Source organism: Helianthus annuus, chromosome 10 (assembly GCF_002127325.2).
Source record: "Helianthus annuus cultivar XRQ/B chromosome 10, HanXRQr2.0-SUNRISE, whole genome shotgun sequence".
Classification (NCBI taxonomy): domain Eukaryota; kingdom Viridiplantae; phylum Streptophyta; class Magnoliopsida; order Asterales; family Asteraceae; genus Helianthus; species Helianthus annuus.
In genome coordinates, this window is record NC_035442.2 from 149,816,283 (window position 1) to 149,827,940 (window position 11,658).

General features: G+C 39.0%; 1 protein-coding gene and 1 long non-coding RNA gene across 2 annotated transcripts; both read right to left on the reverse strand.

Moving 5' to 3' along the window:
• Positions 1–2,519: 2,519 nt before the first annotated feature.
• On the reverse strand, positions 2,520–4,716 carry LOC110882923. The gene is made up of 3 exons (XR_002560296.2): positions 4,627–4,716; positions 3,879–3,967; positions 2,520–2,560 (listed from the first exon to the last, which is right to left on the reverse strand). It is a non-coding gene; the product is annotated as an uncharacterized LOC110882923 (long non-coding RNA).
• Positions 4,717–6,507: 1,791 nt separating this feature from the next.
• On the reverse strand, positions 6,508–10,429 carry LOC110886024 (transmembrane 9 superfamily member 12). The gene is made up of 2 exons (XM_022133779.2): positions 10,158–10,429; positions 6,508–8,841 (listed from the first exon to the last, which is right to left on the reverse strand). The coding sequence occupies exon 2, from the start codon at positions 8,737–8,739 to the stop codon at positions 6,757–6,759; it is 1,983 nt and encodes a 660-aa protein (XP_021989471.1). The 5' UTR covers positions 8,740–8,841; positions 10,158–10,429; the 3' UTR covers positions 6,508–6,756.
• Positions 10,430–11,658: the final 1,229 nt, after the last annotated feature.

Genomic DNA, 11,658 nt, shown 5'->3' on the forward strand with positions numbered 1-11,658 from the left:
CGTGGAAGATATTCCAAGATGGCCAAAGCCTTTGCCAGCCATATGTGTACATTGTGATAGCCAATCAGCGATTGGTAGAGCTCAAAGCTTGATGTACAATGGCAGATCAAGGCATATGCGACGTAGACATAACACGATACGACAACTACTCTCAACGGGTGTTATCACAATTGATTATGTGAGATCAGCGGATAACATTGCGGACCCGTTTACAAAAGGCTTAAGCAGAGAGTTAGTAGAAACGTCGTCAAGAGGAATGGGACTAAAGCCCGTGGTAAATGGGAATATGAGGGAAACCTAACTTAGTTGACTGGAGATCCCAAGATCTAAGTTCAATAGGACAACTTAATCATATTACCAAAACGGCGTCACTGTGGGGGAGTACCCCAAACTAAATAAAAGGGAGTTACATATACTTCCTAGTCCATTCCAATCAGTGACATGAAGTGAGGTTAAGCATATTAAGGTTAATGATTTTGGGAAATCAAATAACCATGATGCTTTTAATGATTCATGGGAATCACCTATGTTAGAGAGAAGTGGGGTCGCTTCAAATGGATTTGTGGGGTGCGCAAATCCTAGAGCTCTCGCAGAACCAGGCTAGTGTTCCAGGACCATAATAGGACACGACAATGAGGAGTTGGCCAAACCAGGGAGAGTATTGTGTGAAGTGTAGTGTCGTTTACACAAATGGGGGTATGTTCAAGGACATCGCGTCTACACACCGCTAGTAAGCTAAGTGCGCTTCACAAAAGAAGGTTCAAAGGCTTCAACCTACCTATCTTGCAATACTCAACTGTCGAAGTTTATCGCTGAAAAGTGTAAGGAAAAGATCCATTTCCATACATGTGGGGGATTGTTGGAAATTTGATGAAAATAGCATTTTTCATGTGGGGGATTGTTGGAAAATAAGTGAAAATAGCATTTTTCACAAATATAGGAAAATGATTTTTTCCTATTTTGGACTAGAAATAAATATAATAAAATGAGCGGGTTTTATGTATTTATTTGTGGGTTTGTGTTCTATGTTGGAAGAGCTTCGCAACGAACTAAACCACGTCCAAAACCGAGCTAAGATGAATGAGATATCGATGCTCAAAGTTGGGTGTTTGGAACATTCAATGTTGAAACTAAAGGGAAAGTAGCACCTTGTCCCACATAGGAGGAGAGATGGAACTTAAATGGGTATTTAAGGTGGAACTCTCCATCCTTATTGTTTCATGGAAGCACACACTAGTGTCCTCGCGAAGGGTGCGGAGCACCCTAACTCGCACTCGCACTCGCACACGCTCGCGCGCGCGCGCGCGTGGCGTGGGCGATGAGGCGCAATGTGGCGCTTTGATGGCGCACTTTGCACTTCGCACGCTCGCATCGCCGCGAGCCGCTTGAGAGCCGCCTTTGTATTTTTGACCGCGCGCGCGTGGTGAAGCACAAGGGTTGCAAGGACCAAGTGGTAGGTAATGCGGCGCATGACGTGGCAGTCATGCGCATGCGCGCGGGTACACGAGGCGCGCGGTTGGGAGCATGGTGCATGGGTCCTACTGTGCCGTGTGCGGCGCACCAGAGTGAGCCAATACGGCGCGACTGTGTGGCGCGCACGTATAGACTCACAGGTGACGTGGCGCACGCCGCACCGCCGCACGGACGGACTTGAGCTGCACCGCCGCACGCCGCATGGACGGACTTGAGCTGCACCGCCGCACGCCGCATGGACGGACTTGAGCTGCACCGCCGCACGGCAGTGAGCCAAGAGGCCGCACGCCGCACGGCAGTGAGCCAAGAGGCCGCACGCCGCACGGCAGTGAGCCAAGAGGCCGCACGCCGCATGGCGCACCGCGCATGGGCGCGCGCGCGCGCAGAAGCTTCCAGCATTGAATGACAGGGCAGTTTCAGTCCAGCTTCGTAACTGACGAGTTAATAGGCTTTGACTGAGAATTAAATGACGTATTAAATTGCATTGAAGACGTTTAATGCAATTTAAACCTCTCATTTAATTCATTTTGACTGTTTCAACCTAGGAGCTGTATAAATACAGCTCCATACCCACTTCAGATGTACACCAGCAACACAACAGCAATCAAAACTCTCTCTCTCCAGAATTTTCTTGCAGCTTTCAAGGTAACCTTCGGGTTGTACATCTACTCCGGCAGTACGCTGCTTAGGCTGTTGTACCCTGGGAAACAAAACGAGTACTCTTGGGAGACTCGGAATTTGTTTTAAGGGAAGCGTGTGGACACGTGCCTCAGCCATTCTTCTTCTACCCCATTCTTGTATTTTGGTTTTATTTCAGTTGTAATTGTATTGTATTTTTGCTTTCTTCTTTTTGTATTGTAATCAGTATAATAAAATTTGTTTTATTTTATTCAATTACGCGAACGGTTCCTACAAAGTATCCTTAGAAAATACGAGTTAATTATAACTTTCACAATTTCCAAGTACACCGCCTACTGTGACAAAATTCGTCGTTTAAAATATCGATTTACAATGTGCGGAAGCATGAATCTTTATAGTGTTCGGTTCTTCGATGATGCTTGATCGTCTTCCGGCATCCAAAATGTACCTACATTTCATAAACATGAAATGCTTTAGTCATACGGGACTTAAAACGCGTCTAAACGAGTTCGAGAAACAATTGATAACAAAACAAAGTTTTCAACCTGACCTCCACCGTAAATTACGGTGGCACCGTAATTTACGGTGGCCACTGGTAGTACAGGCCCCCACCGTAAACCAGGAGGGATCCACCGTAACATTTTTCAACTCCACCGTAAATTACGGTGGACACCGTAATTTACGGTGGCCCCTGCATCAGCAGGTCTGCAGCTAAATTCAGCTATGCCAGTTTTTACGGAAACGGCCATAACTCCTTCGTTATTGATCCGTTTTACCCGATTCCTTTTCCTACGCGTCCGTAATTTAATCCTCCATCTTATGAGGTTAAAATCCGACATTCGACTTAACAAATTTTAAGACTTCTAAGTCTTCGGCTTATTTCCCCTTTTTGCCAATTTTGACCCGTTTGTGATTTCACCATCAAACATGTTTATTTGGCCCTTATATCACATATACTCCTTCGACTTAATGTTGCCTATCATATTAGATTTTAATCGCCGGTTTAATTACTCAAATTAAACCCATTTTCACTCGGATGTTTATTTTGACCCGTTAAGGGTATTTAAGCATTTTCAAGCCTAAAAACGCTTTCGATTTCTTCTAGTATTCCATCACCACATTTCTTACCCTATAATACCCCACCTCGGCTGCATTTAAGGTGAGTTTATTATGGTGATCTTATATAACCCAAATTTTACCTCTAAAATCAATATTTTACGGCAAAGCTCAATAGTGCCGTTTGACTAAAAACAATACCCCCTTCAACTTCTATACTTATTCTAAGTATTTATCTTATCGCAAAACTCGTTTCCAAACAACCTTTAAAGGTTGTTTGTTCAATTTAGCCTACAAGGGCATTTTGGTCGATTTTGGTCCTTCTTTTACAATGAAGGGCTATCACTAATTATTCGACCAAATTAGTATTTTTACATACATCATAAATAAGCGTACCTGGCTCGGGTCAACAAATAGACCCGATCTTAATACCTTGCTTTATATTCGCTAATTAAGATCGATGCGAATATCCATTGGATATCTATTCCTGTAAGCATATGACTCGACAAAAGAATCATTAGTCTATATAGTCAAAAGGTGTTATCTACACCTTTTAACCCGTTTGGCCGAATTGACCATTTATCTTTGATTTTCTTGTTCCGTTCGATTACACGACGGAACATCATATTTCAATTGTTTAGACACCTCATTCATAATTTATATGATAAGAAAACATTCCACAATTTAAGACTAGTGTAAGTTACACTTACCTTGCATTCGAATTATGCTTTTCCGCCATTCTTGCTTCGTTTGACCCGCTTCTTTTCCCAAGCCTCCGTCTAGCTTGTCAAGAGTCAAACTAACATCATAATTCGTAAGATGGTTAGATTAGTCATCACTACTATGACTATTTCATCTTACGGACTTTATGTCGAAACTTCTATTTGACTTCATCATAGGTTAGTCCGACTTTATAAAGTCGACTACCTTTGATCATATAATGTGCACGACTAAGGCAAATAAATATTATGATTACAACCCGTTTTATCTCATATCTCATGTAATCAGTCAAGCTTGCCAATTACGCGTTTCACTTGGATTTCAACACTTTACTTCTCATTTAGGCATTTTAACAAACACCTAACGGGCATAATTCTACATGTTTACTAACTAGTTCATAACTAGCTATTTTACCAAGATTTACGTCAAGAATCAAATCTCTATGTCAAGTGTTTATAAACAACATCTAGGTCTTGCATCCTATCTTTCAAATTTCACAATTAAACACTCAAATTCAAGTGTTCATCATTTTATCATGAAAACCCACTTAACATATATATGGGAAATCATCAAATCATTCAAATCTTAACATCATATGTATGCATTTCACTTAGGGTTTAGTTCCTAAGCATATCTACATCACTAATTTAGCCATAGCTCCTCTAATCCATACATAGATCGCATCATGCAAGATTAACTATTTTTCACAACTTCATGAATGTTAGAAATTCGACATACCTTACGATCCCCTTGACTTGGTGATCGTTTATTCATGTTTGATTGTGAATTTGAACTTCATTTTGACCTTCAATTTGATGATTATGTTAGATGTTAGGGTTTGGCTCCTTGGAGCTCCTTTGAACTCGATCCAGAACACACACTTGTGTGTGTGTTTTATTTTGTTATTAGTAAACAATCTTTCAAGTTATCCTACTTTAGCCCCTCGTGTTTGGTTAGTTATTAATTAGGTCACAACCTAATTATTTTCAACAATATTCTCACTTATTAACTAGGTTTAATATTCCTAGTTAACTTAGCGGGTTCGGGAATATTTATGACTAAGTTTATTTTAGGTCCCGTTAACTCGGGCCTTTTATCCATCTTATTCCCTTAAAAGCTTTTATTCACTTTCTTATTTAATATTAGGATTAATTATTTAAATCCTAATATTTACCGGGTAAGTTTTACCACTAACGGTATTTTACCCATCTCTTAGTGCTAATGTGGTTTGATCACCAAACCCATTTTCGGGGTGTTACAGATTCCTAAATCGTTAAAATAATCGAGAGATGAATCAGTCACACTTAATGTTCTTCATCATGTTTGTAGTGATGTTGTAAACATTATGAAAAGCTCGTTAGACAGGGTCTTGAAGTCGAGGGGATCACCCTCCGACACTCAAGTCAGTCTCAATATCATTATAACTAGAGTACTGTTTATTTCATACTCTTATTAATATATAGGACAATTGACAAGTGTGTGAATGTGTATTCACTGTATATGGGAATAATAGAGAAGATGAGAGGTAATCAGTGTGTAGGTGGAAATCTTCTAGTAAGGGGTTGTTTGTTTAGCTCTTACTGAGGCTCTTAATGGTTCAGACCTCTTACCAGTTTAGCACTTAATGGTTCAGGCTGTTTGTTTCGAGAGCAGATGTCTAAATGATTCAGACATTTGCCTCTGAATGGTTAAGCATTATACAGAGTCTGAATGGTTAAGACCTCTTATTTGAATTGATCAGATATATGTCTCCGAATGGTTAAGCATTATACTGGCTCTTAATGGTTCAGACCTCTTACTGGTTCATCACTTAATGGTTCAAACCTTTTACTGATTCAGCACTTACACATTCAGAAGTTGTCAAACGGCCCCAAGAGTGTATGCAGAAAGCCAGAAATATCGTCTCAAAGTGACCTTTATATATGAGCTAGACTCCTGATGGGTCACTATGTGTTGTTAAGCTTAAACATGTTGGGCTGCAACCCATTGGACCGGGCCCAGTTAAGAGTATCGTCATCAAGACCCTCTTTTTTATGTTTTACTTACGGTTGAAGGTTTTAAAAATAAAAACAGTTCTTATAAATGAAGTTGTTTGTTTATAACATAAGTAAATTTATAACTTTTTGTATTAAACACCTAAAACATAAGATTTAACAAGAGAAAATTATACCTAGTTATAAATTGTAAATAATTTAAACATCAATCTCAATTAGTGTTTATATTAAACTTATATTTACCCAATCCAAATCTAAAATTGCATATGCCCTCACCCTTAATAAAATTTCACATACAGACAAAAATACCCTTTTGAAAATTTAAAAATCTTTTTAAAACTACCCAACCAAACGACCGATCAGCCGACGCGGCTGTTCAAAAATACGCAATCGATTCTTATCTCTCGGTAAGTTCACAAGCGATTCCAAGTTGACAATACATGGCGATCTTGATTGAAACTTCCTTGTTCAATCGATTCTTATCTCTCAGCAAGTTCCTCTGCCTACGTGGCTGAAAACGCCTGCTTGCCTTTGCCAACCACACCGAGTAGCCTTAGCGGAAAAGTAATTGATATATACTTGGGCGCTAATGTGCTATACATACTTGATGTGAAACGTGTAGTATCAGTTTAAGAATGCTTTCACACAACTCGCAACATATTCAACTTAAGAAATCATATAACAGCTATTTCTTCAAATGTTGGAACAAACAAGAGCTTGCAATTATAACAAGTCATAGAAAACTAAAACAGAAAACAAAATATATTCGTCTAATCTTCAATAAGCCGAAAAATTTATAGGCCTTCAAAGATGAACACATGTCAGATTCGAAACTGAAGCCTGCCTGCCTATAAAACTTTGCACAACCAACCCTTTAATCGATCTTCACCGAGGAGAACAAATAGTGAACAAATAAGAACGATGTAATGAACCCAATGGTGCCAGTAGACAACATGATTGCAATTGCGACAATCAGCGAGTACCCGAGATACAGTATAGCCGACACGGGCCCACTTAAACTCTGAAGGTCAAAAACCAAATACTTCATGGAATACAAGAACACATAAAGAGAGACAGAACCAGAAGCGTAGAACGCTTTCCACCACCACTGCCAGTCCTCAACACAGAGATGCATGTAGGTTAGAACAACCGACACCTCAGCACACACGACAACCAACAACATAAGAACCACAAGCAAGAACCCGAACACATAGTAGAATCTTCCTAGCCAGATGCTAGAAAGAATGAAAAAGAGCTCAATAAAAAGTGTCCCGAAAGGAAGAGTTCCGGCACCGATAACCAGTAACCACGATGGGTATTTTTGTGCGGGGATTTCTCTAGCGATTTGATTGGTTCGAACCGGGAACTGAATCGGGTCAGCACGGGTCCCTAGGTACCCTCCTAAGAGAGTGAGTGGGACCGAGATGCAGAACAAAAGCGATAAAAGTATGAAGTATAACGAAATGGGAATCGCACCGGTACTGTTACTACCCCAGAGAATGAAGTTTAATACGGTTAGAATCACGAAAACAATACCCGGGAAGAAAAATGCGATTGACCATGAAACCGATCGCCATCCTTCTGAAGTACCTTTAATCGTTCTCCATAAATAAACTCCAGCATACCCAGCTCCGGTTCCCAAGAAAAGATAAAGAATTATCATTCCCGTTAAAAGCATGCCTCGTGAAGCGGGTGACATGAACCCAAATGCAGCGAATAAGATCGTGACAACTGTCATTCCCGTAATCTGTACTCCATCTCCTATCATCACGCATAAAAGTTTCGAGTGATTTGGCTCACGGAACACATCACCGACAACGAGTTTCCATCCCGATAACTCTTCGTTCATTTGCGCTTGAGATTCTTTGTCCAATTCTTCATATCGCGTAAGATCACGTCTCACGGTTCGTAAAAATATAACGAAAACAATACCCGCTAAAAAGAAGATCACCATTAGCGAGTTGAGAATTGAGAACCAATGGACACGAGCACCTTCCATTTTCAGATACGCATCCCAACGCGACGGCCATCTCACGTTGCTTTTCACAAACTCAACTTCATAAGTGAACGATACTTTTTCTTGTTCTCTTATTATTTGAGATTTTTCCATCTCTAACGGACAGTTTACCGAATCCACTTGATCATATCGATGGAGTTTCGCCATTCTTTCAGGATCATACTTAACACTGCACGGGAAAACCTCGAAACCGACAATCTCGTATCCGGCAGCCTTCTTTTTATCATCGGAAGTTGATATCACACCCATTCCTTCTTCACCCGTACCGATTATCTGCACACCGGTACCTTCATACTCGTGTACGAACACCCTGAACTTAACATGATTGATAATGTAATCATCCTTACTTCCAGGAGGCGTAAATCCAACCGGAAACCCTGTCCACTGGATTTTAACACCGTTCTGGTTTGCAAACCGCATTGCAGGTAGGTTATCGAGAATCATATTAACTTGATACAAATCATGTGTTCTTTGTTTTAGAAGCTTTACTTCATGCTCACTCAATGGATGTGTAGTGCAAAGGAAAACAGACTCGTTGACGTTCATTCGGAAACGATAGGGTGAGTTGTCGATTTGATCTCCCATGAGTAACTCTCCTAGATTTTCGGCACTTTTTTTTACTCCGCCAGAGGGAGTACAGTATGGTAGACTGTAATAACTAAATGGAAGCTCGGTTTCGATGGATGTTAACGAGTTGACTTTAGCGAGTATTTCCTCACCTGTTGAGTATGTACGCATGTAGCTTCCAGGCAAATAAAAACCGGTGCAGAGATGCCCGAGAAAAACCGCATAGGTGAAAAGAACCAAATAAGTCCTTTTAGAGATGAATTTCAAAGCCATTGTCTAACGTTGAGAATGTATAACTAAGTAGCTAACTAGCAGTTACGATTCCCAAACTTCAATCAACCGAAATCACTTATGCTGCAATGTTTATCACCAAACCTACAAGATAGATCAATATTAAATCATAAGAGATTACTTATTTCTACCGCAGTGCATTGTAAATTTGTAACAGGTTCAACAAACAGCAATAATTCAAATAAAGTATTATGTGATCTTAAGTAAGGTGTTTCAAACTCAAAGAATGAATCCCTGCATTCTACTTTTAAAACTTTAGGCCTTTATTGTTACGTGCATCTCCCATGTGTTCCTTTTCCATGCATGCAGTTTCTTAGTTAATTAAGCACTAATTGATTTAATAGTTCATTTCTTCTGGTTTACTAGATCGTTACTTTTTTGCATGTTTCCTTAAATTCCTATTGATGAATCTTATTAGTTTAGATTGGCAGGCCTAAGTCGGATAGTGTCCTGTTAGTTGATTTCGTTGATTGTAAGGCTATAAAAGCCCTATTAGTTCGAGTAAATGTTATGAATGAAGAATATTAGAAAAAGCGTTCAAAGTCGCATTTCCTTCTCTGTCAATTTCTGAGAGATTAACCATCTCGAATTGGCTTGTAACATTTATCCTTTATTCCGAAACATTTACCAAACTGGTAATAGAGCAGCCACAAACCAAACAGATACTACAAATTACACTTAATTCAAAACCTAAGGTTGCGTTCGTTTCGTGGAATGTAATGGAATTGGAAGTGGAATTTGCGTTTCAATTGAAATTTGATTTGGAATTTAGGTGTGTTCTTTTCACTGAATGGAATTGGAATGTAGACTTCGTTTCTTATGTTTTTGTTCAATTCCAATTCCTTCTTTTGTTGAAACGAACAATATAAGAAATGAAATCTACATTCCAATTCCATCCATATTCCAATCTATTTTGTGAAACGAACACTACCTAAAGGCTAAAACTCATCAGAATGACATCCTTTTACAACTACCGAGTAAATTCCTCACCGCTAGGCGAACAATTCATCAAATATTTAGTTTAATCAAGTTGCAGATAATCTCTCTCTCTCTCTCTCAAATTTAAAACTGCTAACATTTTACACAAAATCACGCTCCAATAACAGCTTCTTTTACTCACAGAACACAGTAGATCAACAAACTCTACACAAAACACAATAACACACATATTACACGATTAAGCATACATCCATCAACAGATCTAACTAATTTCCACAATAAACAAACCTCCACATCTAGAATTAGTTAAACGGAGCTAATCAAGTTCCTACGCACAAACTTTCTCGACAATAACACCTATTTCAGCATAAAACAAGCCTAAATAGACAGATACATACATATATACATATATATATATATATATATATAGAGAGAGAGAGAGAGAGCAGAAAGAAAGTCACCATTTGTAGATCCGGAAGTGAAGTGAGAAAAAATCGGCGGTCAGATTGAGGTCGTTAGGGTTTCCACGACGATGGACTATCAGAAAAGCTTTTGAGGTTCGATTGATATTTCTGGTATCGGATCTCTATATTTGCGTGATTTCACATCGATATCGCGTCGGCGTTACCATTCTTTTTTTCTTTTTCTTTTCTGTTATTATTTTCTTTTAGTTAGATCTACACTATGTGTCCCAGTTAAGTAAAATATAAAATTATTTGAATAATATAAGTGCTGAAAAAGTTTGAACGAAATGTTTTATTTATTGTGGGAACGTGCACACTTATGTGTATGTTCCTTTTTGTCTCTTTTTTGTTTTATATCTAGTTTTTTATATTTATTTTACGGTTTTGGATCTAGTACGTTCATCTCTAACATGATCTTGGGATAATTTCCGTAGCAACAATGTTCACATGCTAGTATCTGCAATGATGTTGACATCATCATCATACTCAGTAAATCCCACTAATAGCAAAGCTAAGGTAGGTCTGGGGAGGGTAAGATGTAGACAGTCTTACCTCTACCCGTATGAGTAGAGAGGAGGCTGCTTCCAGCGAGACCCCCGGCTCGATATTAGTTTTGCATCAAGCCTTGGACATAAGGCACATAACAATCAGCAATTAAGACAAAGGCCGATTAGTGTATGTACTCTCTTGTCTTTCGGCTATCAACGCCACTACATGATGCATGAGTAACCATCCCCCTCTTTTAACGTTATTTTCACAAAATTAGTAAAATAACGTTAAAATAAATGTACTTTCACTTTTGCCTCCCGAGCGCCCACATATATATACATTATATGCGCATAACACAAGCAGGACGTATTTGCAATGATGTTAACATATGTTGCTAAAGATGTACAGTTTTTCAAAGAGAATTGCCTAGGATGAGCATTGGTCCTTGTAGTTCTGGTTTTGGAGGAGATGTTAACATATGTTGATGTTTTAATGTTTCGTTTGATTGTTTGAAACTTAAAACCGACCGTAACTTTTAGTATTCATTTTTGTATTTGTACTGTGTACATGAATTATATTCATGAACCACCTCTATCAATTAAGAAATAATTATACGAACCAAAATTTTTGAATTAAAAAAAAAAAAAGACAGGTTCAACCATTTAAACTAAAACATTTTTTTACCATTTTGATTCAACCAATAGAAGTGATATGTGCTAAGGCTTAAAAGATATCATTTGTATAGCCGTGTGCAAGTTGGTATTGTATCACCATTCAAATAGTGATAACCATTTGCTCCAAGAAATGCACTTAAATAGTTTTCTTACTGTTGATGCAACAAATACAAGACCAAGGCCTGTAGCGATATCTCTGGGTAAAAGGGTTCAGGGGTTCGATTAGCCTAACGCAGGTCGTGGGGTCCCCCCACGTTTGTAGCACGTGGAGGCGGATCACTTTGTTATCATTCACTTTGAATTCTGGCTTGAAGGGTTCAACCCAGAATTTCTAT

What these genes read in the sequence shown, in the direction of transcription:
- LOC110886024 (XM_022133779.2), bottom strand. Translation starts at nt 8,739, where the DNA reads ATGGCTTTGAAATTCATCTCTAAAAGGACTTATTTGGTTCTTTTCACC.